Raw genomic sequence first — 27,184 nt, 5'->3', positions numbered from 1 at the left:
AAAATAAAGGAGGAGCCGGGCGCGGTGGCTCACGCCTGTAATCCCAGCACTTTGGGAGGCCGAGGCGAGTGGATCATGAGGTCAAGAGATTGAGACCATCCTGGTCAACATGGTGGAACCCCGTCTCTACTAAAAATACAAAAAATTAGCTGGGCATGGTGGCGCATGCCTGTAATCCCAGCTACTTAGGAGGCTGAGGCAGGAGAATTGCCTGAACCCAGGAGGCAGAGGTTGTGGTGAGCCAAGATCACACAAGTGCACAACCACAAGTGGAGTGCACCACTGCACTCCAGCCTGGGTAACAAGAGCGAAACTCCATCTCAAAAAATAAAAATAAAAAAAATAAAGGAGGAAGAAGTAAGCAAAGAAGAAAAACAAAACAAGAAGGAAGGAGGAGGAGAAAAGAAGATTGACGGAGAAATTTTTAGAAACTTGACCAAACCGTGTACTGTCCACCAGAAACTCACTTCAAATAAAATAACTGAAAGCTAAAAGAGTTGAAAAAGATACATTAGGAAAACACGAAAAAGAAAGCAGAAATGACTGCATTAATATCAGATACAGTGTGCTTCAGAGCAAAGAAAATTACCAGAGACAGAGGGACATTGTACAACAGTGAAGAGTGAACGCACCAAGGAGACAGAGCTTAGATACATAGAGATGTCCGTGCCCCGGTAACAGAGCTGCAGGGCGCGGCGCACAACCGACAATGACGGTCGGAGGCGTCGGCTTCCCCCTCTCAGCGCTTGGCAGAACTGCCAGGCTGTAAACCAGTAGAAACAGGAGCTCAGCAACAGCGCCAATCACAGGGTTGGGTCAGTGTCCAAAGAACACCCCAGCAGCACAGAAGGCACGTTCTTCACAGCTGCCCACTTCATGTGCCCCAAGCTAGGGCAAAGCCTGGGCCATAAAGCAAACCTCAGCAAACCTGAAAGAATTCAAGTTATACAGATGCGTTCTCTGACCACAGTAACAAAAATAAAAGGGGAACTTTCCGGACACTTGGAAACGAAACACATTTCTAAATACTCTGCGTGTCAAAGAGGAAGTTTCAAGGAAATTTTAGAAATGGAAAGAACTGAGTGGAAACGAACATGCAGCATGTGCCGTGCTGAGATTCTTGCTGCCCACGGGTTTTGCAAGACGCTGCCATCGTGGAATCCAGCACAAGGCACATCAGCTCCCTCTGAAAACTGTGTGTCAATCTACAGTTGTCTCAGAATAAGAAGGTAAATTTTTTTTAAGTATAAGAAGTGCGTAAAAAGGGTAATTTCTTGCTTATTGACTGTAGTTGGCTGTCATCTGTGCTCCTGGGGTGTCTGTTGCGCCGGATGGCGGAAACTCCGTGGAGGGGCTGCCTGTCCCAGCTCCACACTCAGGGGCACCGCAGCGGTGGCCGGAAGTCAGCCCCAGGGAAAGCGCAGACGGTACGAATGTCCTGCTTTGTCGACGTCTACACTCGTGATAACGAGATTAAACTTAACCACGTCCGTAGCTGCTACACTGAATAGCTCAAAACATGGAGAACAGGTCTTCTGATATCAGCCAAAACCATCTGGTTCTGCAAAGACGTTGCTCAGAGATCGTCCAGAATCCCAGCACGGGTCTTCCATCTCCTGTGTTCAAATGCATGAAAACATCACCAACGCTCGCCTCGGAAGCGCTCCCGTACTGCCGTGGCCGTGGATGAAAGTGGGTAAAAGTCAGCAAAAGCCTCCGGTGAGTCCCCCGGTTCCACGGAACCGACGCAAAGTGCATTGAATGTGAGCTGCGCGTCGCTCACGTCAGCAACACGCGTGTACACAGAGGCGAGGCGTGTGCGCATTTGCTCAGAGAGCCACGTAGCAGCACAGTGCCCGCCGGGGCCCCCCGGGAGCAGGGTCCGTGAGGCGGGAATGTGCCGGCCAGTTCTCAGGCCCTTGAGGCGCTGCTGCCTTCATGAGGAGAGCGGATGGCGGGAAAGCCCAGTCGGAGCTTCCACCCCTCGGGGGTTTAAAACTCGGACAGAACCGTGGCGAGGAGTTGGACCTGCAGGTTCCCAGGCCACAATCTCGGTGCCTGTGGGCAGGCCCAGGTTGAGGCCCGGCCGACGCTGGGGAGGGTTCCTGGGGAGAGGCCCTCTGCGGGGGCAGTGCCTGGGTGCCCCCAGGGTGCCGCGGTGGGCAGGTCGGCCAGACACGGTGACCCACAGCCCTGCGGTGACCGCCATGATTCTCTCCACCCGCCCAGGCCTCTGTGTACTGCGTGGCCGCTGTACTGTGGACCGCAGCCAAGTTCAGCGTCCCCCAAAACCAGAAGCTGGCCCTACCACGCAGGCTCAAGGCCCTCCTCCTGGACATGGCCAAGCGCAGTGCCCTGGAGCGGCCGTCCACGGCTGAAGCCATCAAGGTAACTACACTGTGGTCGTGGCCCGGCCCAGGGTCCGAGGACTGTGGGCAGTGACCACCCTTGCAGAGCTGGGGGTGAGCATGCAGGTCCTCTTTTCTGAAGTCAGCCCGGCCATTGCATCTGACCATGAAGCAATGGTCAGAGCAGGGGTTCACATCGTGGCCACGTCCATGTGGGCAGACAGCACAGTGTCTCTGCTGCTCCCCTCCACAGGCATTCCGCCTGAGATGCCTGCTTTCTCCAGCTTGTCCAAGAGGCCAGGGAGGGCGCAGAGGGTGTCCTGTGGCCACGTGTGGACCCCTGCCCTTAGGCCCTGCTGGAGGAGGGCAGAGAGTGGCCTCCACCCTGACTCCCCACCCTGACCCCCACCTCCTCTGAGGATTCCACTGGCCTCGCCCCTCCCTTCCTGGTCTCCCTGCTGGACTCAGGCTTCGGGGCTGGGATCTAACATCCATCCTGCTGGGACCTGCACCTGCACCCAGCAGATGGACCAGCGTGGGGGCAGGAGCCAAACCCTGATGTGTCAGTGATCAGGAGGACCTCCTGGGGAGGAGCCGTGTGTGTGATCAGGAAGACCTCCTGGGGAGGAGCGGAGATGGCTGTGGGTGTCGGGACCTGGGCCCACCCGTCTCTGCCTTGACTGTTCGGTGACCTTGGGCGGGTTGCTCAGACCCTCAGGCTCTCAGGCCCTCTCTGCCATGGGAGGATGAGCTCTAGATGCCGCTGAGCATCTGCGAAGCAGTGAAAGCAGATTTTACTCAGTAACTGCTGAGAGTCGGAGAAGCTGAGCTCCGCCCCATGTGCACAGGACCTGGGCTCGTAAAGGGAGGACAGGAGGGCCTGGGAGCATGGGCTCCGGTGAACATGATCCAGGGCTGGGGTGTCCTGGCAGCAAGGCCACCAGGTCTGTGGCCAACGCTGGGTGTGGGACTCTTCGCTCCCAGGGAGCCTGGGGGACAGTGGCCGACTGACCCTTTTCAGGAAATGCTCTCAGAAAGGCTCGTCCAAGGCCTGTGTCAGGTGTCAGTGAGAGCAAACAGGAAGCTCTCGTGGCAGACCTGAGCTTTTTCAGACGAGGACCCAGGGTCATGGGGCGGGTGCCGCCACGGCCAAGGCCCGTCAGGATGCCCGGACGGTCTCCCCCTCCAGGTGTGCAGCAGCTACCTCCTGCAGCGAGGCATGGACAGCCGGAGCATCCTCGCCCACCTCAGAGCTTCCACCTGCCAGGTGGGCGGGGCTAGAACCGCGGGGCGCCTCCTCCCACCCAGACACGCCTGCCCTCGCTTTGCTGCTCCCCGCAGCCCCACACACAGGTCTTCGTTGACCACCAAGCTGTGGGTGGGTGCGTCTCGGGGTGGAGAGGACACTCAGGTCCCATCTCCCAAGGCCCCCCCCCCGTGGCCCCCAGGGAACCGGATCAGGATCCTTGGGGCAGGGTCCCCAGGATGGCAGCTGGCACCCACCCCTGGTGCACAGAGCAGTAGGCTCTGAGTTTCAGGTGGTGCCGGCACCTCCCACTCGCAAAGCCTACCGAACTTGTTGGATTGGGAGGCAAAGGAGCCCCAAAGGCTTCCTCTCCAGGCAGGGCCGCTCGACCTTGGGCCACGTGGGCTCCCCGAAGCAGGAAGCTCCCTGGGCACCGGCGGTGGGGCGGGGGGGAGACCCCATGGGTGTTGCCAGCACTGGCGGAGCGCCATGGTCACCTGGCCCAGAGCTGTCACCTGCTTCCAGGTGTACCAGGAGGAAGAGACCATCAGCCTCCAAAACACCTTCTCGGTGGTTGAACTGAAGCCCAGCCCAGCATCAGCCTTGGAGCCCGGCCCAGGTGGGGCCCCCACCAGCCCCTGCACCCCACCCCACAGCTACCCCTGCCTCTGCCTGGGCAGACACAGCCGGGCGCCTCCCGGAACTCCAGGCAGGAAGTCCTGCCCCTGCCAGCCCCCATCTCGAAACTCCCGGTTCCTCAGGCCCAGGTTCTCACCCCCGTCTCCAGCAGCTGGCCCTCCCAAGCCCCTATCTGGAGACCCCCCAGAGTCCACACAGAGCCCACCCGCCCCCTGTGCTTTGCCCTCCCCAGCAGGACCCTCCAAGCCTCCTGGTGGGCCCTGTCTTTCTGGCCTGTCCCCACCTGCTGGCCCTTCCCTAAGCACCGGTCATAGCCACCTGTCCGCTGGGGGCCAGCCCCAGCACAGAGGAAGCCCCCAGGGACGTGCGGGAGGGGACAGCACCGTGCACTGGTGGGGTGAGCCCTGGGGATGGGGCGCATGCTGGGGACACTCCTCGGCACCCGCCCGGCCAGGCCCCACCTGCACGCTCAGCCCCCTGGGTCCCCAGGCTTCCTGCCGGTGAACAGCGACACCGGGCTTGTGGCTGTGCCAGGGCCCGTGCCCGGCCAACATCCCTTCTGTGAAGAAGCCGCCCAGCTGCCCGAGGCATTCACCTCCGAGGCCACGCACTTCAAGCCCATCATCCTCACGCAGGACCCCAGTGTGGCCAGGTGAGCCTCCGTCCCCACGCCCCAGAGCTGCTGGGGCCCGGGCGCAGGCGACCCCTGCTGAGCTCGGTTCCTCCTGTAGGGACCAGCCTGCCTTGGCCCAGGAGGAGTCCCAGGAGAGGAACAGCCAGAGGGAGAGAGAAGGTGAGGGGACGCTCTGCCCGGAGGCTCACGCCGGGTCACCCAGTCTGAAGGCACCTGACGGGCCACAGGGAGCAGCCCCAGAGCCTCTTGGGGAGTCAGTGCAGCGTGGCTCAGCCCAGGGCTGCCCCTGCCCTCCACCCGCAGCCCCAGCAAACCAGCCAGACGGGGCCTCAGCCGAGGTTCCCAGCCCATCTGCGCTGCCTGGAGAGCAAGGGCCGGCTGGGCAGGTCCTTCCTGGAGTCACTTCCGGGGGCCTCAGGCCCGGCGCCCTGGGGCCCACCACGATCCACCACGGCCCTCGACACCCGCCCAAGCCTCCCCGCAGCAAGGCCACCGAGCGCCCGGGTCAGGAGCCAGAGGGCCTCAGGGCCACCCCTGCTGGGGAGCATGACAACCAGAGCCCGGACAGTGTCCCAGAGAGGCCACGGCCCGCAGACCGGAGGCCCTGTCTGCCCTGTGTGGACGCCGCGCCACTGCCGGGGAGGACAGCCTGCCCGTCGCTGCAGGAGGCCACACGCCTCATCCAGGAGGAGTTTGCCTTCGATGGCTACCTGGACAACGGGCTGGAGGCTCTGATTATGGGTACGTGGGGGCCGCAGACTCCCCAGAGGAGGCCTAGGCTAGGGAGAGCCCCGCGACCCCCGGCACCCCCAGCCAAGACCAGCCTTGTCCGTTTCGTCAGCCATGAGGGAGCCTTTTAGAAAGCGGCCTCGCCTCCGTCCTACTTGCCTCCGTCCCACTTGCCTCCATCGTTTTTGAAAACCAGGGGAGTACATCTTCGCCTTGAAAGACCTCACCTTTGCTACTTTCTGTGGCGCCATTTCCGAGAAGTTTTGTGACCTGTACTGGGACGAGAAGCTGCTGCAGAGCCTCTTCAGGGTGGTGAACCGGCCGGCGTCACCCTCCGCAAGGTGGGTGCCCCGGGGCAGCCCTGCCTCCCCGCCCTTCCCTGACACCCACCGTGCTCCAGCCCTGACGCGGCCCAGCCTTCCCCTCCCAACCCTCAGTGTCCATTCTGCCTCTGCCTCAGAGAGGCCACCCCCGGGGGAGACGGGTGGGCGTCCCAGCCACCCCCTCCGTGGTCCTGACGCCCACCACAGCTTTCTGTCGGGCCTGAATTCCCTCCAGAGGAAGAAAAGGCTCGTGGGGAGCACAGCGCAGGTGCTCTCTGGGAGGCTGTGGGGGCCTGGGCCATGGTGGCCACAGGGTTTCCTGCTCAGAGGGACCAGAGTGAGGTCCCGAAGAGGAGAGGAGACCCCAAACAGGCAGCCCCAGAGCCCGCAGGGCCCAGCCCTGAGCCGCAGTGGGGGCCCCATGCTGCCTTGCTCATGGCTCGACACGGCGCCCGTGGCCCAGGCAGCTCCTGCACCCGTGTGTGGAGTCACAAGTGTGAGGTGCACAAGTGTGCCCGCCTCAGCCCCGGCCCCCGGCCCCGCAGCACGGAGAGGCTGCTCCAGAACCCCCCAGGGACCCCAAGCAGCTAATGACCCGGGGATCCCACCAGCTGCTATGCCCCTCAGTGACCCGAGAGGGGCCGGCTCCTGATGCTTCTGGCGACGGCTCTGTGTGGCCAGGTGGGCCAGTAGGCCGGGCCCGTGGAGACTGAGGTCTCCTCCCAGTGGGCGGGGGCGGGGACGGTGCCTGACCTGCATTCTTGTTGTCAGTGCGGCCGAGGAGGCTGGGTCACAGCCAGAGGTCAGCCCCAGGCCCTGCTCCCCATCCAGCAAGAGGCCCTCCCTGCACCGCCTGGGTAAGTGCTGGCCAGCCCACAGCAGGGCGGCTCCTCTGTCCTCTCCGCAAGTCGTGGGGTGCCCCAGGGTCCCGGCAGCCTTGGACGGCTCTGTCTTTGCCCTGGGGCACCCCAGCCAAAGGCCGTCCTCTCCTGGGGACGAGAGGAGCCCAGGACCTTGGAGGGGGGATCCCCTGTCACCAGCTATTGGGATAGAGAACTGCTGGGAGCTGGGGGTGATCCCATCTCCAGGCAGAGGCGGGGCTGGGTGCCCCAGGCTTTGGTAACAAGGCAGAAGTGGGCTTGCTGCCGAAAGGCCCCAGGGCTGGGCTCCTGGCGTGTTAGCCCCAAGTTCCCGGGGCACGTGGATTCCAGGCTGGGGAAATTCCAGCGTACGACCAGCAGGCTGGGGGCTTAGGAACAAGCTGGTGGCCGTGGTCACCCTCAGGCTGTCTGTGGTCGTGGCCAAGCTTGGTGGTGGCCCAGTTCCCATTCCAACGAGTCAGAGACCAGGTGGCCAGGCCGCAGTGTGAGGTCCGTGCCGTCCTGGGTGGCGGGAAGCCCTGCACGGGAGAAGCTTCAGGCAGGAGCAGAGCTGGGGCCACATTTTAACTTCCAGAAGCAGAGAGGGTTGGGGCAGAGGGCACAGCCTTGATGGCGGGAACAGCGGGAATGGGGGCGGCCCCACCCCAGGACCCACAAGTCTGGAAGGAGTGAGGGCTCAGAGAGGGGCTCCACCTGGGGGGAGGCCTAACCCACCCCGTGCGGCAGTTCAGGGTCCAGCATCTCCCCTGCGCCAGGAGCGGCAGCCGTGTCGGGGGTGCCGGAGGTGGTTCCGGGAGAGACGGGCTTCCACGTCCAGGCAGCACCCCGTCCCGTAATCAGCCAGCGCAGGCTCCGCGCACACGAGCCGCCATCCACAGAACCTGTATCTCTCTCTTTCAAGGAAAAGAGAAGCCAGCCGTGGCCAGGGCCAGCTGGGCCCCCTGCCCACCCACCTCGGTGTCCGGCGTGGACTCAGACGAGCTCTCGCGGGGAAACTTTGAAGTGGGATTTCGGCCTCAGAGGTCCATAAAAGCCGACAGAGTGCAGCCGCCTGAGGCGGACGAGGACAGGCGGTCGGCGGGCGGAGCCCTGGACGTGGAAGCCGTGGCTACACCAGCCAAGTCCAAGGCGGGCAGCCCGGCTGTGTCCCCCGGCCCCGCTGGACTGCAGAGCTGCAGCCCAGGCTGGTGCAGCGCCTTCTACGAGGCCGACTGCTTCGGGGCCGACGTCCACAGCTACGTGGAGGACCTGGGGCGGCAGCACGCGGACGGGGCCCTGCCCGACGCCCACAGCCCGGTGAGTCCCAAGCCGAGGCCCTGCACGACGGGCGGGGCGGGGCCTCCTTCCAGCAGAGCTCCCGGCCACCGCAGGTGACAGGTGGCACAGTGTGCTCTGAGCCCCAGCAGGGTGACGCCCGTCTGGTGCCCCCACCCCGTGGCTGTGGCCACGGTTGGGGCCCCTCTGGGTTGAGCTGTCTGCGCCGGTGCCCCACGTTTGGGGATAGGGAATGGCTTTTCTCTGGTGGTTACCGGGGCGGTGGGTTCCCAGGAGGCCCCTCGGTGCTCGTGATCAGGCTGCGTCCGGCCATGTTTCCCATGGGGCAGGCGCAGCCCTCCGGGCTTTGCACAGCCTCGCTCTGCGGTGAAAGAAAACACCAGAAACGCCTGCCCCGCAAGCCCACGCCGGGCCTGGCCGCTGAAGCCTGGCCTGCGCTTTGTGGCCAGCGGTGCCGTCCTGGGACAGGAGCAGCTGCAACTTCTCCCTGGTCAGCAGGGAGGGGAGGTCTTAGAACGAGCATCCTGGGATGCAGGAGGGGCCTTCAGCGCTCTCAACACAACGGGGGCCAGTGACCCACAGCCCCAGACAGGCCCGCAGTCATGCGAGGCCCAAGCGCCCAGGGTCGATGACAGGAGGGGGCCCAGCGGTAGCTCCGGGAACTCTCCCACTGCCTCCTGCCTTGAGCCTCAGCCGCAGTGGGAAGGCTCCCCAGCCTCTGGGCTTCAAACCTGTCCTGGGGCTCCTCCTTGCTCCCCTTCTGCCTCCTCCTGGGCCCCATTTATAACTCAGTCCAGGTGACCCGGCGTCTTCCCGGGGTCGGGGATGAGACCGAGGTTAAGCTCTGCGAAGTGTTCATTTCCACTTCTGGGCCACGTGAAGGGCCTGCATGGTGCTACGGCCTCTGCATCTGGAACACCCCACACACGGCCTGAGGGCACTTAGAGGACGCAGGCCTCCCCTGGGGCTGGGGAGGGACAGGGCGGCCTGCACGCAGACACCAAACGGCCCGGCCCCAAACACGCAGCGTCCTGAGGGAGGACCCAGCCCCCAAACTCATGGACTCTTGCAGGGAACACTCAGCCCCAAACGCCCAGCGTCCAGCAGGGAGGACTCGCCCCCAAATGCACAGGTCCGAGGGGCACTCGGCCTCCCAGTGCACAGGTCCGAGGGGCACTCGGCCTCCCAGTGCACAGGTCCGAGGGGCACTCGGCCTCCCAGTGCACAGAGTCCAGCCCATGGCCACAGCCTCACGTTTCTCTTGGAGGAACTCCTATGTCTGTCTCAAAACAGGAGGCTCAGAGCCACAGGAAGGGCAAAGAAACACCCGGAGACAGATTTTCACATCTGCAGCTCAAAGAGCACACAGTGCAGGCGGGCCAGGGCCATTCTCCGGGGCAGCCAGAGCTGCCAGTGGGTGGGCATTTTCTCCATTCAGCGCTGACCCTCACCTGCTGTGGCCGCTGCAGCCGGCCTTGTGTGCTGGGCTCAGCACTGCGGGCTCCCTGGGGCTGCGGAGCCGGCGTCTGCATCTCCTGCTATTAAAACCAGCATGGGAAAAAGAGAAAAGGAAGGGAGGAAGGGAGGAGAAAGAAAGAGGAAAAAAAGCATGGCTCCAGGAAGGAAAGAAGGAAAGAAAAAGAGAGAGAGAAAGAAAAAAAGAAAAAAAACAAGCATGGCTTCAAGAAAGAAGGAAAGAAAGAAAGAAAAAGAAAGAGAAAGAAAGAAAAAAAAGTAAGCATGGCTCCCAGAGTCAGGTGAGGGCGCCGGCGTGGCTGGCGTGGTTCGTCCCCCGACCGTCTGCACCAGTGAAGCCCGGCTCGTGTTTTCTTCCCCACCACCCCGTGGATGGATTCTCAAGGAATCTGCCTGTGGTTCCCAGTGAGTCAGCGCCACTGATGTGGACGTGGTGTCCAGCTGTGAAAGGCGGCTGTGGACGAGCCTGCCCAAGCCACGCTCCAGCCAGGCGGGCATCAGGCCGAGGATGCCCCCTCCTGGTTTTCCGATGCCTTGAAGCACAGAGACCTTCCCCAGGAGAGTTTGCCAACGTCGGCATCTCTACAAATGGATGGGGTGAGGGGGCTGGAGCCAGCGCAGGTGACCTCTGGGGCCAGACAAGGGGGATGTGGTCACCACCGTCCTCAGAAGCAGAACACAGCTCCTTGGGGGCACCTGCATTGATTGAACTTGACCTGCCCAGCCCAGTCGGCCCTTCCTTGATGATGGAATATTCTAGATCCACACTGTCCACAGGGCAGCCAACAGCCACGTGTGGCTGCTGAGTTCTGGAAACAAGACCCACATGACTGAGGACCTGACATTTTAATTTCACTGCACATTAGGCAGCCTCCGGCGGCTCAGTGTGGGAGGCGGGTTCTACCTGGCTGGGCGGGAGCAGGACCCGAGCGCTTACCCGCTGAGGTTCTGTAGAGGGGCCGGTCTTCACACAGCCAGCCGGGACTGCTGCCCACACTGCCCTCGCCGGGAGCCTGGCCCTCCGTGGGGCTGCCACAGCCGTCCCTGAACCTGTGCGTGGGAGAAGACAGCAGCGGGCCCCCGCCTCCATGGAACCACCAGATAGAGTGGATTCAAATCATTACATAGAAATATCGCCTGCATTTTTTATTTTGCAAAACAAAATTCAAAAATAAGCACTATCAACAGAGCAGAGTCACTGGCAGGCTGACAGGCAGGGTTGGCTGGTGGATCCGAGCCTACGGCGCATAACAGAAGGAAGCTTGCTGGACGGGCTCCCAAGTGGATGACCCCTCGGGGCGGTCGCTGCTGGCCGTGGGCACATGAACCCCTCCCAGGAGGCCTGGGCCAGAGCTGCCGTGCCTCTCACCTCTGCCCTCCACCAGGTACCCCCGCCTTGTGGCACCTCATAGTCCCAGCTGAAGACCTGCTGCCCCAGCCCAGCTCCCATGGACCCCCAAGGCTTCCCAGCAACCCCCCCAAACCACTCCCCTCCTTGGTGCTGGGCCAAGCCCCACAGGTGCAGGAGGAGGCTGTATCTGCCCCTGTGCCCCGGGAGGGTAAGGCCATCTCTGGGGTCACTGCCCTGGCAGGCTCATCCTCAGGGCACCCCTGCTCCAGCCTCCACGACGGGTGCCCGTCCCACAGGACAGAGGGGGTACCAGATGAGCGGCTGCCCAGCCAGGCGTGGGAGGCGTCCTGGGACAATGGGGCCCCCCTCCCTGAATACAGTCCCATCCCAGGACATGCTCGGTCCCAGCTGGTGTCTGTGCATGAAGCAGAGCCCAGCGGCCCTCCCTCCTGGCTCCTGCAGTCAGGACCTGCCAGTCTGGCCTCAGTCCCTTCCCTCACAGAGACAGCCTTGGGGATGAGGTCCCCAACTCCATCTTCCAGGCAGGAACTCAGACCCTGGCAGGCTCAGGAGAGTCACACCCGGGCGTGCACTTAACACTCACACTGTACAGGGCAGCCAAGGGCTAGGGCAAACCCTGCGGCTGCTGCCCAGCAAACCATGATGGTCCAGCTGGCAAGTTCCCAGGAGGACGGCTTCCAGGGGTCTTGTCTGCACAGGACAGCGGGACTCCGTATGTTTGGGCTTCTTTAAGCCTAAGTTTAAAGGAAAGGCAAGGCCTGGTGCAGTGGCTCACACCCGCAGTCCCAGCACATTGGGAGGCTCAGATGGGAGAATCGCTTGAGCCCAGGGAGTTGAAAGCCGCAGTGAGTTGTGATCACACCTCTGCGTTCCAGCCTGCGTGACAGAGCGAGACGTCATCTCTAAAAAACCAAAAAAAAGTCAATAAAAATAGAAAACGAAAAGACAGGCAGACGCCTGAAGACGTGGGATACGCCTTGGGAGGTCACACCCGTCCTCCCCGCACCCTCCCCCCGCACCTCTCCCCCCCCACAACCTGAGTCTGGGGTCCCAGAGGTGACACAGCCCTACCTGCTTGGGCAGGAGAGCCTGGGGCTGACTTGGGTGGCGTCTGGTTCTACTGAGGCCCCAGGTGGTGGCCACACAGCAGTGCCCACTGTCCCCTGAGCACACCCCACAGGGCCTGACTGGTGAGGGGTGCTGGGCACTGCCCTGTGAGCCGGGGGACAGCAGAGGCCCCCACACCACACTGCCCGGCAGGGGACAGCCTCGTTGGCTGTGTGGGCCGGTCTCTATGGGATGCTGCGCTGCAGCTGATCTCCAAGGCCTGGGAGGGCCCAGCGGGGTGGGGCCTGGCCCTGGACATGGCCAACGTGCGGGGCTGCCTGGGGCTTAGGCGCTGTGTTTCGTCAGCAGGAGCTGGAGCAGCAGCTCATGATCGAGAAAAGAAACTATCGCAAGACCCTGAAGTTCTACCAGAAGCTCCTGCAGAAGGAAAAGAGGAGCAAAGGTGAGGCCTTGGGGGCGCAGGTCAGACACCCCAGCCGCAGGAGCCTGGCCCCGGCCCACTCTGCCCTGCCCACAGGCTCCGACGTCAAGACCATGCTGTCCAAACTGAAAGGGCAGCTGGAAGAAATGAAATCCAGGGTGCAGTTCCTCGGCCTGGTCAAGAAGTACCTGCAGGCAAGTTCTACGGCCCGCTCTGTCCGCGAGGCCTTCGCCTCGGACAGCCTCCCACCGCGGGACACCGTCGGTCTGTCCGTGCTGAGTCATGAGAGGGGCCCTGATTTGAGGAGGCCCTGAGGGGAAGGGCAGGGTGACCCAGTGCCCGTGTCCCGCCGGCAGGTCATGTACGCGGAGCGCTGGGGCCTGGAGCCCTGCGCCCTTCCGGTCATCGTGAACATCGCGGCCGCGCCCTGCGACACGCTGGATTTCAGCCCCCTGGACGAGTCCTCCTCACTCATCTTCTACAACGTCAACAAGCACCCGGGTGGCCGGCAGAAAGCCCGCATCCTGCAGGCCGGCACGCCGCTGGGGCTCATGGCCTACCTCTACTCCAGGTGCGTCACGACGAAAGCTCGCCGGGAGAGGGAGACACCGCCCTGGGCGCTGAAAGGGGGGCACGGGCCTCGGCCCCTCCGCCAGGCTGGGTGTGCACTTTCTAGCTGGGAGAGATGTTTACTCGGGGCCACCGTGCACCGGGGGGGCCACCGGCAGCTCTGCAGAGACCCCGGCCAGAGTGGACACCGGGTCTCGGGGTGCGCCCGGCAGTCCCTGGAGGTGCTGGGAAACCCACCCTACATAATTAACATGCGGACGGCTTCCAAAAGCCCACACTCGGCAGCTCGGCGATGTGGCTGGACTCCGCCCAGCTCACCGTGTCAGAACAGCCGGCAAGGAGCCTCGTGGCCCAGGGACGCAGTCGGGCTGGGGGTTTCCACCATCGCCCCGCTCGGTGTGTGCACTGGCTCCCGAGACCCCGATCCGTAAACACTGGTGTGCGTGCACCCACAGCAGCGAGGACCCAACAGGTCCCCTCACCTCTGCCGGGGCCACAGGGCCAGACCCCCGGCCGCCCCACCCACCGCCTCACCCTTCACCCGCTCTGCCCTGCAGGGGCCTTGGCTGCACCCTGTTCTCAGGCACCGGGAGCTCTGCACCCACTGGTCTGACCCACTACCAGAGAGGCACCCCTCCCGGACAGTGACTGGCCCACCCCATCTTGGCTATGGGACCCTAATTACACCACTTTGGAGCCCCAAGGGTCCTCTCTGAGCAGAGGAGCACTTGCCCCTTGGGGCCCAGCAAAGGACACCGAGGAGGCCAGTAGGCATGAGGACAGGGAGGCCCTAGAGAGGAACAGTGGTGTCTTCCCCCCAGCCCCGTTACCCCAAGGACCCTCTAGAGAGGGACAGCAGCCTCCTCCCCCGGCCCCGTTACCCTAAGGTGAGCTGGCCCTGGTCTCGAGGGGCCTCCTACTGGCCAGGGCTCCAGACCGACCCTCAGACCCAGGTCTCAGCCTCCTCATCTGCAAGGCAGGCACAGCCACACCCACCATAGAGTCTCTGTGCTGTTGTGGGAGACACCTGTGTGTGTGGCTGTGCACGTGTGCAGTGTGGCATGTTCCTGGTGTACGCATGTGTGGTGTGTCGGGGTGTTGTGTGATGTGCTGTATCATGCATGTGGATTATACAAATGTGATATGTATTTAGACTTGTATGGAGTGTGTGGGGTATGTGTGTGGTTGTGGGATGTGTGGTGTGGTAGGCACATGTGTGGTGTGCATGTGTGGGGCAGTGTGTGTGGCTTGTGTGCCCATGTATGGTGTGTGATGTGGAGTATTGTGTGTGGTGTATGGTTGTGGGGTATCACATGGCATGTGTGCACATGTGTGGTGTGGGGTATAATGTGGTACATGTGTGGTGTGTAGTGTGTGTGTGCATGTCTGTGGTTGTGGCATTCTGTGTGGCTTACAGGTGTGAGCGTGAGCTCTGTGCTTCCATGGAAGGAGCATCTCCTGGCCGTGCATGTGGTGTGTGGCATGGGGTATAATGTGGTGTGTGTTGTGTGGTGTGTGTTGTATGCTGTGGGGTATAGTGTGGTGTGTGTGTACGTGTGTGGCGTGGGGCATAGTGTGGTGTGTGGTGTGGGGTACAGTGTGGTGTATGTACGTGTGTAGGGTGTGATGTGGGGTATGGTGTGTGGCACGTGTGTGTTGTGTGGTGGGGGGTATAGTGTGGTGTGTGTACGTGTGTGGTGTGTGGTGTGTGTGGCATGTGTGTGGTGTGTAGCGTGGGGTCCCCTGGCCGTGCATGTGGTCACAAGGGGCTTCCCCGCTTTGTAGAGCTGGTGGCAATGGGGGTTTGCCTGGCACGTGAGCACCTGTGTGGTGTGTGGGCCTGTGTGGTGCTTGGCCTGAGCTGTGGCTCCCTGTGTCCGAGGAGGCGAGCGGGTGACCAGGCCCCTGGTTCCACTGCCACCCGGTCTCCTGCCCGAGGCTCCTCCAGCGTGGGAGGACGCCTTGCTAGGCCTCGCCTTCCTGACCACGGAGGTTGGGCTCCCAGGACACCGGGACAGTCCCTGACCTGCTTGCAGGCCCCTGGACGGTATCTCCTGAGGGTGACCGGTTTCACCCAGTGAAGACAGGAGCTTTGAGTGCGCAGCGTGGCGCCCGGCCCGAGGCACCGGCTCCCTCGGCTTCCCAGGCTGACGGCCCGGCCAGTGGAGGCGCCACGAGGCCCCACACAGGCCACGCTCAGAAAGGCCTGGCGCTGGGAACACTTGGGAGTTCAGATGTTATCCTGGCCCCCCCTTTAATTTCTCTGGCGATTCTCCTGACAGTGACATGCACAGAGAAGGCGCACTCACACTCACACACACTCAACACCCCCAGAACACTGGCGGAGCCTGGCTGGGCCGTGGCACTGCTCACTGCCGCCCTGCCTGCCCCGCCCACAGCGACGCCTTCCTGGAGGGCTACGTGCAGCAGTTCCTGTACACCTTCCGCTACTTCTGTACGCCCCACGACTTCCTGCACTTCCTCCTCGACCGCATCAACAGCACGCTGTCCAGGTACTGTGCCCACGCCCGCCAGCGCTTCCCCGGGGCAGGGCGGGTTCCTGTGGGCCTGGTTTAGCCACCATGAAGGCCAAGGCAGTCCCTGGAGGGTAAGGGGCCAGGGAAGCCTGGCCGGAGGTTGGGAACACACATGGAGGCAGAGAAAGCAACCGGGGCAGGAGGGCCGTGGCCTGGGAGTCTGGGAGCGCTGGGAGGTGCCTGGGAGTGGAGCCTCTTCCTGCTGACGAGGAGGAAAGTGGAGGGCAGGGAGAGTCAGCAGGTCAGCTCGGGAACACCAAGCAGAGGGTCCTGCCGGCTCCCAGCCTCCCTCTGCTCCCATGGCCAACAGCTGGGGTCAAGAGAGGGAGAGGTGTTCTGCCTCTCTAGGTTGACCTGCTGACCCCTAGGACACCCCATGCACCCCCTTGCCCAGGCCCACACACACCCAGGCTGGGCACCCCCATGGCCCCTCAGGCCATCAGCCGGTCAGCTCCCGCCTTGGGGGAGGGACCCACAGAAGACCCCCTAGCCCCCTAAGCCCCCTGCACATGTGGAGCCTGGTCCTGTCCTGCCCCTTGGGAGAGCCGCGCACAGCCCCTGGGCCTCTGTCCCCCACTCACGCATCCTGGCAGCTCAGGCAGCTCCCCCATGCCTCCAGGGCCCACCAGGACCCCACCTCGACTTTCACCAAGATCTACAGGCGGAGCCTGTGCGTGCTGCAGGCCTGGGTGGAGGACTGCTACACCGTGGACTTCACCCGGAACAGCGGGCTGCTGGGGCAGCTGGAGGACTTCATCTCCTCCAAGGTGACTGTGCACTGAGCCAGGCAGCTGCGCCCTGGACCCCACGGCGGGAGGTGCTGCCCTCCTCCGGAAAGTGGCCCTGACCGCCATGCACCATACTTCTGCCTAGATCCTACCCCTGGACGGCTCCGCAGAGCACCTGCTGGGCCTCCTGGAGGTGGGTACAGACCGGCGGGCGGAGGGCAGCCCTCGAGGCACAGACCTGGAGAACCCCAAGGAGGCGGAGGAAGACACCAGGCCTTTCAACGCCCTCTGTAAGAGGCTCTCGGAGGACGGCCTCTCCCGGAAGGTGGGGGTCTTTCCCAGGGGAGGGCCTCCCTGGACAGGCAGATGTGGCCCCGAGCCCAGCCTCAAGAACACATGTACACACATACGCGCACAGGTGCACATCCATATACATGCATACACATATGCACATGCACCTCTGTGCACAGCTGCACACACCCACAAATGCACACACATGCACCCTTGCACGTGCACCCTCACACACATACACGTGCAGCCTCACATGCGTGTGCACCCTCACACACGTGCACCCTCCCACACACATGCATGTGTTCACACACATGTGCACCCTCACACACACATCCACACATGTGCACCCCCACACACCCATGTGCACACCCTCCATGTTCCCAGTCCCAGGCAGCCCTCCTGGGCTGCGCGCTCCCAGGCTCTCGGCTGAGGAGGGTCCTGCTATGACTCACTGACCCTTGGCCAGAGACTGGGTGGAAGAAACCAGTGTGGGGAGATGAACGGCCTTCCCATTAAACCTCAGCGGCCCTGCCATGGGGGACCTGCTGAAATGAGCAGGACGAGCATCCTTGTGCCAGCCCAGCAGTGGCTGGGCAGGCCGCTCTCTGGCTCTGGCTGGGCCAGTCTGAGGAGTGCTGGGCTTGGGCCTGGCCCGGTCCTCACCCTGCCCTGCCTCCCTGGACCCCTGACCCGAGGGGCCCCTCAGTGCCCGGCCTGCCCTGCAGAGCTTCCCCTGGAGGCTGCCGCGGGGCAACGGGCTGGTACTGCCACCGCACAAGGAGCGGCCCTACACCATCGCCGCGGCGCTGCCCAAGCCCTGCTTCCTTGAGGACTTCTACGGCCCCTGCGCCAAGACCAGTGAGAAGGGGCCCTACTTCCTGACCGAGTATAGCACCCACCAGCTCTTCAGCCAGCTCACGCTGCTGCAGCAGGTGAGGAGGGGGAGAATCCACACCGGGTCACCCGCCCCAGGGACACTCGGCGCCCACAGGGCCCTCAGTGGCCGCTTCCCAGAGGAACAGACAGGCAGGGAGGGGCCGGCTGCCAGGCGCACAGGTCTGGGCGGCTGCTGCCTCAACGGGAGGCCCCAGCAGGGTATTTGTCCCAGCAAAGCCGGGCCCTCCTCTCCGGACAGCTGCCTGCAGGGTCTGGACCTGCCTCTGCCCAGCACTCTGGCCTCACAGGCACTAGAAGACGGCCTGAGGGCCCTATGGGGTGCCAAGTCTCTGCCCCCAGCGCCTCCGTGGGAGTTGGGCCAACCCAGTTCCTTGCGCCCCCACCCAGCTGCCAGGGCTCTGCCCATCTTCCTCCACCTCCACCACAGCCAGCCCTCAGGCAGCCCCTTCCCAGGCCCTGCCATCCTGGATCACGCAGCAGGTGACAGCAGTGATGCCGACTTCCTGATCCCACCTGCTGTCACAGGGGCTGCCTGGATGCCGGGAGCCCTGCAGCCGACCTCTGTGGACTGTCGGGTGGGCACTGAACCCAGGATTGCAGAGATGGCCCCCACAAAACCCCCACCCTCCCTGGGACCTGGCCTTTGCCACGAGGCTCTGAAGGCTGGTAATCTGAACCTCTTCTCTCCACGTCCTGGCAGGAGTTGTTCCAAAAGTGCCACCCAGTCCACTTCCTGAACTCACGGGCTCTGGGCGTCATGGACAAAAGCACCGCCATCCCCAAGTGAGTGTCCCAGGCCCCTGGCTGGGAGTGGTGATGGAGGGTCTCAGGGGCTTCCCGTGAGGGTCTCGTGGATGCTCCTGACCAGCAGGAGATGCCTATGTCTCCAGAGAGCTGAGAGAGTGGTGTCTGCCAGTCAGAACAGCCGCACGGCCAGACCCCACCCCACCCTGCACCAGCAGCCCCGGGGCCGGGACGCCTGCACATGCTCTGGGTGACAGGTCCTGTGTTTCTCCTCCAGAGCCAGCTCTTCTGAGTCTCCGGGACGCCTGCACATGCTCCGGGGTGACAGGTCCCGTGTTTCTCTTCCAGAGCCAGCTCTTCTGAGTCTCTTTCGGCCAAAACGTGCAGCTTATTTCTGCCCAATTACGTTCAAGACAAGTATCTGTTACAGCTTTTAAGAAACGCAGATGACGTCAGCACCTGGGTAGCCGCCGAGATTGTGACCAGCCACACCTCCAAGGTGGGCACCCCATAGTTCTGAGGCCAGCACAGGGCGTGGGGTCTGCCTGTCCCAGAGCGGTGGCACCTCCTGCAAGGCCATGGCCTGAACCTTCCCCCAGCGCAGTGAGCCCAACTCTGTGTCCCTCGGAGCCACACCTGACCCAAGGCTTGAGGGGAGGGGCATCTCCCCTAGCACTGCCTGCCATGTCCAGAGCCACATCCACAGCCACATCCCAGCCACATCCACAGCCACGTCTCCACATGTCCAGTCATGTCCACAGCCATGTCTGCAGCCACGTCCACAGCTACACCCACAGCCACAGCCACATCCACATCTGCAGCTGGACACCGCTCCTCTCAGTGGTGGGTGCTCCTCAGCTCCGGGCCGCCTGGAGACTCAGGACAAGCTGCACCCACCACTGCCAGCACCCCTACCTGTGTTCACAACACACACACACACACAGAGCACCCCCCACACACTGGCCTCTGCCACAGCACCCCACCCCAGGGCCCCATCTCCTCTGTGCCTGAGGCTGGCACCTGGGCTGGGGTTTGTGACGCCCAACGTCCCACCCTAGGCTCCCCTGCCCCGGCCGAAGGCTCATGGTGGCCGCTCACTCAGTTTGTGGAATGACGGCTCTGTGGTCTGACCAAAGTCAAGGTCAAGTTCCAGCACCAGGGCCCAGTCTCAGCCTCTTCCAGGTCCTGTGGGCCTTGGGCTGGACGGGGGCCTCCTGACACGCCCCGCCCCGCCTGCTGTCAGGCAAGGCACTGTGCTCCCCTGCCCGGAAGGCACTGGGGTCCACAGCTGCTCAGGAGGCCAGAGTCCCCCAGCCCCGGGGGTGTACTGCTTCCTCCAGCAGGTGCCTTCGCCCAGCGGATGGCCTCTGATCTCACCTGAGCTCAGCCAGGCCTCACCTCATTGGGGTGGCCAGGTCCCGCTCCACAGGAGACTCAGGACCGCAGGGCTCCTTCTGTGCAACGTGGCCCCTTCCCCCGCAGCAGGGAGGTGGCAGCCTTGGCCCTGGGTGGACACTCACCCCCTCCTAGGCCAAAGAACCTTGAAAGCAAACTTGGGCCCAAGGAACAAAGGAACAGGCTCCCGGCCACAAACCCATCACTGCCATCCCTGCTGCTGTCCAGGAGTGGGCCGAAGGCGCCAAGGGCTGGGGCCCCGCACCAGGAGCCTCCGGGGGGCGTTTCCCTTCCCACTGTACCTTCACGCGAGCCCCTCCCGCCCGCAGCCCACCCTGGGGCCCGTGAGCCAGTGCAAAGGTGCTGACTTCTCTCCTCCCTTGAGAATTTTCCAACTTTGGGGCTTCATCAGCATGGCCCACCTGCGCAGGACACGGAACAGGGAGCCTGGTTGCCCCGTATGCTCTAATCCACGGATTCCACGGTTTCGTGAGGGACAGCAAGATGCGATTTCCCTACACCAGAGCCTCCACATGCGGGCTGTGGGCGGGTTCGTGAGGACGAGAATGAGGACAGGTGGCGTTCACCCAGCTAACCGCAGCATCCCGGGCAAACCTTCACCCTGAGCTGCCGCAGGAGGTGGGGACAGCGCCTCCCAGCCTGACAGAAGCCCACCTCCAGCTGCAGACGCCCCGCCTGCCTGAGGAGCTCCAGGACAGCCTCTCGTCCCGGTCATGCTCCCGTGTCCGGGTCTGCGGGGTCGGCAGGAGCCGTGCAGCCTCACACCCCAGGCTGCCGGCGCCCAGCATCACCATGACAGAGCCCAGCACTGCGGCCATATCACTGTTGGGTCCCTGCAGACAAGAGCCGAGCCAGGGGCGGGGCGTGGTGGCTCACACCTGTAATCCCAGAACTTTGGGAGGCCAAGGTGGGCGGATCGCCTGATGTCAGGAGTTTGAGACCATCTTGGGCAACATGGTGAAACCCTGTCTCTACTAAAACTACAAAAATTAGCTGGGCGCGGTGGCACATGCCTGTAGTCTCAGCTACTTTGGAGGCTGAGGCAGGAGAATCGTTCGGACCCGGGAAGCGGAGGTTGGCACCAGCTTTTATTGAACAAATCGAATGAAAGGGTGCACTCCAGCCTGGGCCACACAGCAAGACTCCATCTCAAAAAAAAAAAAAAAAAAAAAAGAGTGGAGCCCAGGCCGGCATCCCTGGTTTCCGTGGAAGGATGGCCCACGCCCGGTGATCCCTCAGGGACAGGGTGCTCCAACAGGAGGGGTCAGCTGAGTTCTCCAGAATCTTCCTGAAGCCCTGGAATTGGATCTGAGACGCAGCTGCTCGGGACGGCTCAGAAGCAGAACCCTGCTGGGGGGGTGTTCGCCACCCATAGGGTGTTCCCGCCAAAGCCAGCAGGGTCACCACCGCCATCTCCGCCAGCCACAGAGAAGGTCATGGGGTGTTCCCACCAAAGCCAGCAGGGTCATCACCGCCATCTCCGCCAGCCACAGAGCCACAGAGAAGGTCATGGGGTGTTCCCACCAAAGCCAGCAGGGTCATCACCGCCATCTCCACCAGCCATAGAGCCACGGAGAAGATCATGGGGTGTTCCCACCAAAGCCAGCAGGGTCATCACTGCCAGCCACAGATCCATGGAGGAGGTGGCGGCACCCAAGCGCCCACCCCTGGACTTCACCCAAACGCTCCTGCCATGGGCTCGGTGGGGGGCATGGAGCTGCCAGTGGCCCCCTGTCTGCCTCTGGACATGACACTGCCTCTCCTTGGGTGGGGACACCTTTCTCCGTCCCAAAGATGCCTGGGGAGGGCCTCCTGGCACAATTTTCCTTTTGAGAAGTGAGGCTGGAATTATTTTCAAATCTTTCCACTTATTAGACTTTGCTTTTATTTTGTTTTGTTTGGAGTGATGCCCACCCCATCCCGCCAGCCCAGCCCGCTCCACAGCCTCAGCCATATGGCCGCTTCCCTTCCACACACGAGCGGCACACATTCCCTGTCTTGAAGCTGGGTGGTTTTAACAGATTCTCAAATGCTCCCTTTGTTCATCTTAAACCAGAAGATGCTGAACGTGTCCTTTTCCCATTGCAGCTGCAGGTGAACTTGCTGTCCAAGTTTTTGCTGATTGCGAAATCTTGCTACGAGCAGAGAAACTTCGCGACAGCCATGCAGATCCTGGGCGGGCTGGAGCACCCGGCCGTCAGGCAGTCCCCTGTGCGTGCCCTTGGGGGCCCAAGGCGCGGGGTGGGTGCCGGCTCGGCGTCAGAGTCTCACCTGTGCTAACATTTCAGGCCTGGAGAATCCTGCCTGCAAAGATCGCAGCGGTCATGGAGGAGCTGAACGCCGTGGAGGTACCAGCACTTCCTTGGCTGGGTGGCCTTTGTCCAGCCGGGCCCTCTCCTAAATGGCCCACTAGGTAGCACCTGCCGCACTCACCCAGACGCAGACGCCATGAGGTGTGCACAGGTGGCCCAGCCGTGGTGGCCTCACTGAGGCCAGGAGTCGTCTCTGGCGGGGACCCCACTGCCACCTGTGCAAAGCTGTCCCGCCTGCTCGGTCACGGGCCTTGCTGGTCTAAGGTCCCCACACAGAGTACAGGTGCCCGGAGCACAGCACTGAGGTCTGCGGCTGGGGCAGAGCTTGACCGACCTGGACCTCCTCCAGGACGGCAGGGGGGGCCTCATGAGATAATGGACAGAGAAGCGCTGCTGGAAACGATTGGGCATTCCCCAAAATGAGAGAGACAAACCCCAGAGCAGCCAAAACCCACACCGGTCCTGGGTGTCGGAGCCCGGCCTCAGCCCCAGCTGCAGCTCTCCAGAGGCGGGAGGGCTCCTGCACATCCCTGCCGGACCACAGACGCGGGCCCTGACCAACCAGCCTGGGTCTCATGGGGAAGTCAGGTCACCTGGCTCTTTCCTGAAGTCCAGCAGAGAGCAAGGAAGGGAACTCCCCTTTTCAGTAGCAGGAGGCACAAAGCCTCCAGCGGCTGTCCGGGCCTTGTGTAAGAGCCTGCAGGTGTGAGCCAAGTCCACCCGTCACCCTCATGACTGGAAGCTAATTCAGAGTGCTGGGTACCTCCACACGTGAGAACACAAGACCAGCTGGGAAGGGTGGGCTAGGCCGGCCCCGGCTGGACCCTGTACTGACCTCGCCCTGTCTCTCCCCGGCCCATGCCCTGGCCGGACCACCAGGTCTTCCTGAAGAGCGACAGCCTGTGTCTGATGGAAGGACGGCGCTTCCGGGCACAGCCCACCCTGCCCTCAGCCCGCCTCCTGGCCATGCACATCCAGCAGCTGGAGACCGGTGGCTTCACCATGACCAATGGGGCCCACAGGTGGAGCAAGCTCAGGTGAGGAGGGGCTCAGGTGGCCGCACCCCCAGGTGGGGAGAGGCTCAGGTGGCCGCACCCCCAGGTGGGGAGGGGCTCAGGTGGCCGCACCCCCAGGCTGGGCAGGCTCAGGTTGCACCTCTCCTCCCGTCCCTGCTTTTCAGAGGCCTGAGTAGCTTGCCCCTCACTTGGCCCTTGCGGCCTCAGAGCTCCCTCTCCCCAGGGTGACCTCCAGCCACCGCCTCCTCTGCAAATTCAGAACGTTTCCTGCTCTCTTGGTGTCCATGGTCCCCACACACTCTCCGTGGTCTCTAGAGACCCTTGTTGCCACGCAGCCACACTCTCCACCCCACCCGAGGGTCTCTGCAGCACTGTGGCCGCCTGGCACCAATCCGCCCTGACCTCTGGGTGCCACCGTGTCCCTACTGTCCTCAGAGCCCTTTCCCTAGAGACACCCACATGGGACCCATGATGAGTCCTCAGCCTGTTCCCGTGTCCTGCTGTCCCGCCCAGCACCCAGTGACCTTGCATGCCGCCTGGGAGGCGCAGACGGGCTGGCTATAGAACCTACCACCACGACCCACAGCTCACACACCCTTGGCCACACAGACTCTTCCACCTGGGAAGCCACAGCCCAGCCTCTCCTCAGAGGCTCAGGCCTGTGACCAGCGGGCTCAGGCACCCTCGGTCCCGGCTCGGCCTCACTCCCTCCCTCGAGACACAATCTCCACCCTCCCGTCTCTTCTTGTCTCTCCATTGTCCACACACGGTCAGGAGGCTGCCCAGGCCACGGCACCTCCACCCTCCTGCAGGGAAGACGGCCTCACTTGGGGAGCAGTGCCCAGTGGACCAGGTGTCCACGGATCCCCAACCTGATACACGCAAGGTCTCCTTCTTAGATAGGCACCAAGTTAAAAGCAGTATTTACAATACGCTATAAATGTATGCTCATTGTAAGAAATCGGAAAACCCACGTCAGCAAAAGAGAACTAAAAACCTAAGGTAGGCTGGGCGCAGTGGCTCAGGCCTGTAACCCTAGCACTTTGGGAGGCTGAGGCAGGTGGATCACGTGAAGCCAGGAGTTCAAGACCAGCCTGGCCAACATGGCGAAACCCTGTCTTTTCTAAAAAAACAAAAAAATTTGCCAGACGTGGTAGCTGGTACCTGTAATCCCAGCTACTCAAGAGGCTGAGGCAGAGGAATCGTTTGAACCTGGAAGGCGGAGGTTGCAGTGAGCCCAGATTGTGCCACTGCACTCCAGCCTGGGCAACAGTGAGACTCTGTCTCCAAAGAAAGAAAACGGCACTAGAGGTTTACAGCTGGTCACTGTCCACAACCAGCTCTCCCGGGAAACCGGCTGTGGGCCACAGCCGTGGCGATTCCCAGGTGTGAACGCTCCACGTGGCAGCAGCGCCCGGCCTGTCTCGTCCCCTCAGCTGCAGCCCCTAAGGCCGACCGGCCTTTACTCCTCTTGGGAGGCTCAGCATGGACAAGCCTGACCCTGTGGGGTTTCCATAAACGTCTGTGAACGAGAGGTAGACAGATGGACAGGTAGACAGACGGGAAGGTCTGAGCAGTGGCGTGAGGTTTGGCCCCGTCAATAAACAGAAAACCCACCCTTCAGTATTTACGCGGTGAAAAGGTTTAGCGCAAATGATTCCTGAGAACTTGGGGATCCCTGCCTGGGGCAGCCCCGTGCCAACTAACGTCTCTTCTTCCTCCAACGGAAGGAACATCGCCAAGGTGGTGAGCCAAGTGCACGCGTTTCAGGAGAACCCCTACACGTTCAGCCCCGACCCCAAGCTCCAGTCACACCTCCGGCAGAGGATCACCCGCTTCAGCGGCGCCAACATTTCCACGCTGGCCGCAGACAGCAGGGCCAACTTCCACCACGTCCCCAGCGAGAAGCACTCACGGAAGATTCAGGACAAGCTACGGAGGATGAAGGCTACATTCCAGTAGCCAAGCTCAAGTGTGCGCCTGGTGTGGAGTTCCAGACCTGACCCAACTCCGAGGGGGGCAGGGGGCCGGGAGGCAGGAGCCGAGTCTCAGGTGCCGCAGTTAGTGGGGCCCCTCCACCGCCGGGGCCCTGGGGAGCTGGACCGGGAGTTGGAGGTTCAGGGGACCCCATGGGAACAGGCACAGCTGGTCTCCCAGCACACAGAGCCGGGACGGCACAAGAGTCTTGGAGGTTTGCGTGTTTCTGCTAGAATTAAAAAGTTAAATTTAAAAACAAAAAGGAGAAACTGAACTTCCCAGGAGTTTTGTGCCTGCCTGCGCCTCTCACACACAGATAAGTAAGTGGCTCTTACCCAGTTCCCGGCAATTCCCCCACCAAACAGCAATAGCCCCCACCTCGACCCTACCAACTCCAGAGCAGCCGCTCCCTGAGCAGGTTTCTGGGCCAGCCTGGGTCGGCTGAGCAACCGAGGACCGAGGCTGACCTACGGCAGCGGTGGGCCTTTCAGGTCTCTGTTGACCACGGCTCCCGGGGTCGGCGGGGGGAGGACTCTGAGACCTCCATGCCGACTGAAGCTCCCGGGCTCTGAGGCCTCCTGTCTGAGACCCTGCCTGCATTCATCCCCTACCCACACCCAGAACCCCCTCCTCCTCTCCCCTGGCTGGTGCCCCTCCCCAGCCCAGACCCCCAGGTGCCTGAGGCCACCTGCTGGAGCACCCACCTTGGGCTGGGCCCCTCACCCATGGCTCAAGGCCACCCAGCTTAGAACAGCCCGTGTGAGGCAGCCCCCCACCCTGGGCAAAGCCCTGCCTCCTAGAAAGGACCCTCACAGCAGCTCCAAGGTGGAGGCTCTGCGGCGGTGACCCAGAGAGTGCCCCCACCCATCTCCTACCCCAGAGGCCACTGCTACCCTCGGCCTCCACAGCCATGCATGTGCAAGGCCTGCAGCCTCCACAGCCTGCCCACCACCCCGCCCGCCCCAAAGCCCACCTGTGGCCTCCGAAGCTCACCGCACACTCGCACTTCACCAGAGGAGACAGGTTTTTGGACCCTGGGCAGCTGGTGTGGAGCCCCCAGCCGGGGCATGGGAGACCCACGCAGTCAGATCCACGCTGGCCTCTGTGGCCGGGTGGCCGGAGCCCCGAGCACCACCCCAGCTCTGTGGCTCTCACGGTGCCAGTCACCACAAGACCCAGGGTAGTGCTTTTGAGTTTTATAAAGTCATTCCTTAGAGCAACCAGCTAGCGGCATTTCTAGGAAAAACGTTACTTGCGACAAAACGCTGCATTTTTCATGTCAAGATGTGCTTCCCACATAAATTCCCTGGCGACGTCCAGGCCCTGCTTCAACATAACACAAGAGGAAGCTGACGTCCTGGCCACACAAATGCAAACGCAGTTCACGTCCACTTTTTCTTGGGGTTTTCTGTGAGGGTTATGTTCTGCTGACCCACGCCCGCATTATCAGATTCCATCTTTAACAAAGAGTGTCAGGTGCAGATCAACACTCCCTCAGTCAGGACTTACTTCATGGGGGCGGCAGGGAGGCCCAGGTCAGGACTGAATTACGGGGGGCCCGGTCAGGACTGACTCCCGGGGGACCCAGGTCAGGACTGACTTCCCGGGGGCAGCCGGCTCAGGCTCCAGCTCCACTGTCTGCATGGCTCCTGGTGCTGTAGCACCGATTTCTAAATAAAGTCCTTTCTACCAAGCCTCTGTGGTGTGGTCACTCTGCGGGTCCCCAAAGTGACCTCTGAACTGGTTTCCTTCATGGCCACGCGAAGACCCCTTGCCAGCACCCCAGGACTCCAGGCGTGCGACAAACTCAACCCAGGACTGAAAACCGACCTGCCAGTCCACAGCGACGCCCTCTGATGCCTTGAGAAAGGCCTGGCTCTGCCCCGTGTGTCGAAACTCAGGCCCTGCCAGGAGAAAAGATGCCCCACAATGCCCCAGCCATGGGAACAAGCAAGCGTGTGCCGCTGGTGCAGGAAACACTTGCTTCGGTGAAGACTGCAAATAGCCTGCAAATAGCCGGACGCCCTGAAACACTCACGTGCACGTGAGCACATCCACCTGCCCTTCCGGTGACAAAAAAGACGTCCCTCACACTGCATGAGCAGTGTCTTCATCCAAAATCAGGACAGGGCCGGGCGCGGTGGCTCAAGCCTGTAATCCCAGCACTGTTGGGAGGCCGAGGCGGGTGGATCACGAGGTCAAGAGATCGAGACCATCCTGGTCAACATGGTGAAACCCCGTCTCTACTAAAAATACAAAACATTAGCTGGGCATGGTGGCGCGT

General features: G+C 62.3%; 1 protein-coding gene across 2 annotated transcripts in view; it reads left to right on the top strand.

The window, feature by feature from the left end:
• The window catches only part of KNDC1 (kinase non-catalytic C-lobe domain containing 1), a 59,434-nt gene extending 32,843 nt beyond the window's left edge, over positions 1-26,591 (top strand). The window contains exons 10-30 of one of the 2 annotated variants that reach the window (XM_017519920.2): positions 2,230-2,388; positions 3,538-3,615; positions 4,120-4,213; positions 4,723-4,885; positions 4,965-5,608; positions 5,793-5,937; positions 6,691-6,776; positions 7,702-8,096; positions 12,340-12,433; positions 12,509-12,606; positions 12,769-12,983; positions 15,382-15,495; positions 16,139-16,286; positions 16,393-16,572; positions 17,264-17,470; positions 18,136-18,218; positions 18,528-18,678; positions 21,684-21,806; positions 21,884-21,943; positions 22,787-22,944; positions 24,654-26,591. In XM_017519920.2, coding sequence (XP_017375409.1) covers positions 2,230-2,388; positions 3,538-3,615; positions 4,120-4,213; positions 4,723-4,885; positions 4,965-5,608; positions 5,793-5,937; positions 6,691-6,776; positions 7,702-8,096; positions 12,340-12,433; positions 12,509-12,606; positions 12,769-12,983; positions 15,382-15,495; positions 16,139-16,286; positions 16,393-16,572; positions 17,264-17,470; positions 18,136-18,218; positions 18,528-18,678; positions 21,684-21,806; positions 21,884-21,943; positions 22,787-22,944; positions 24,654-24,885 — 3,627 coding nt within the window. In that variant the 3' untranslated portion in view covers positions 24,886-26,591. The remainder of the gene's footprint in view (positions 1-2,229; positions 2,389-3,537; positions 3,616-4,119; positions 4,214-4,722; positions 4,886-4,964; positions 5,609-5,792; positions 5,938-6,690; positions 6,777-7,701; positions 8,097-12,339; positions 12,434-12,508; positions 12,607-12,768; positions 12,984-15,381; positions 15,496-16,138; positions 16,287-16,392; positions 16,573-17,263; positions 17,471-18,135; positions 18,219-18,527; positions 18,679-21,683; positions 21,807-21,883; positions 21,944-22,786; positions 22,945-24,653) is intronic. The other variant, XM_037735340.1, reaches the window with a different exon arrangement.
• Positions 26,592-27,184: the final 593 nt, after the last annotated feature.

The sequence above is a fragment of the Cebus imitator genome, unplaced genomic scaffold (assembly GCF_001604975.1).
Source record: "Cebus imitator isolate Cc_AM_T3 unplaced genomic scaffold, Cebus_imitator-1.0 Scaffold780, whole genome shotgun sequence".
Classification (NCBI taxonomy): domain Eukaryota; kingdom Metazoa; phylum Chordata; class Mammalia; order Primates; family Cebidae; genus Cebus; species Cebus imitator.
Note: the sequence above shows the minus strand (reverse complement) of the source record. Positions and strands in the feature narration are given on the sequence as shown.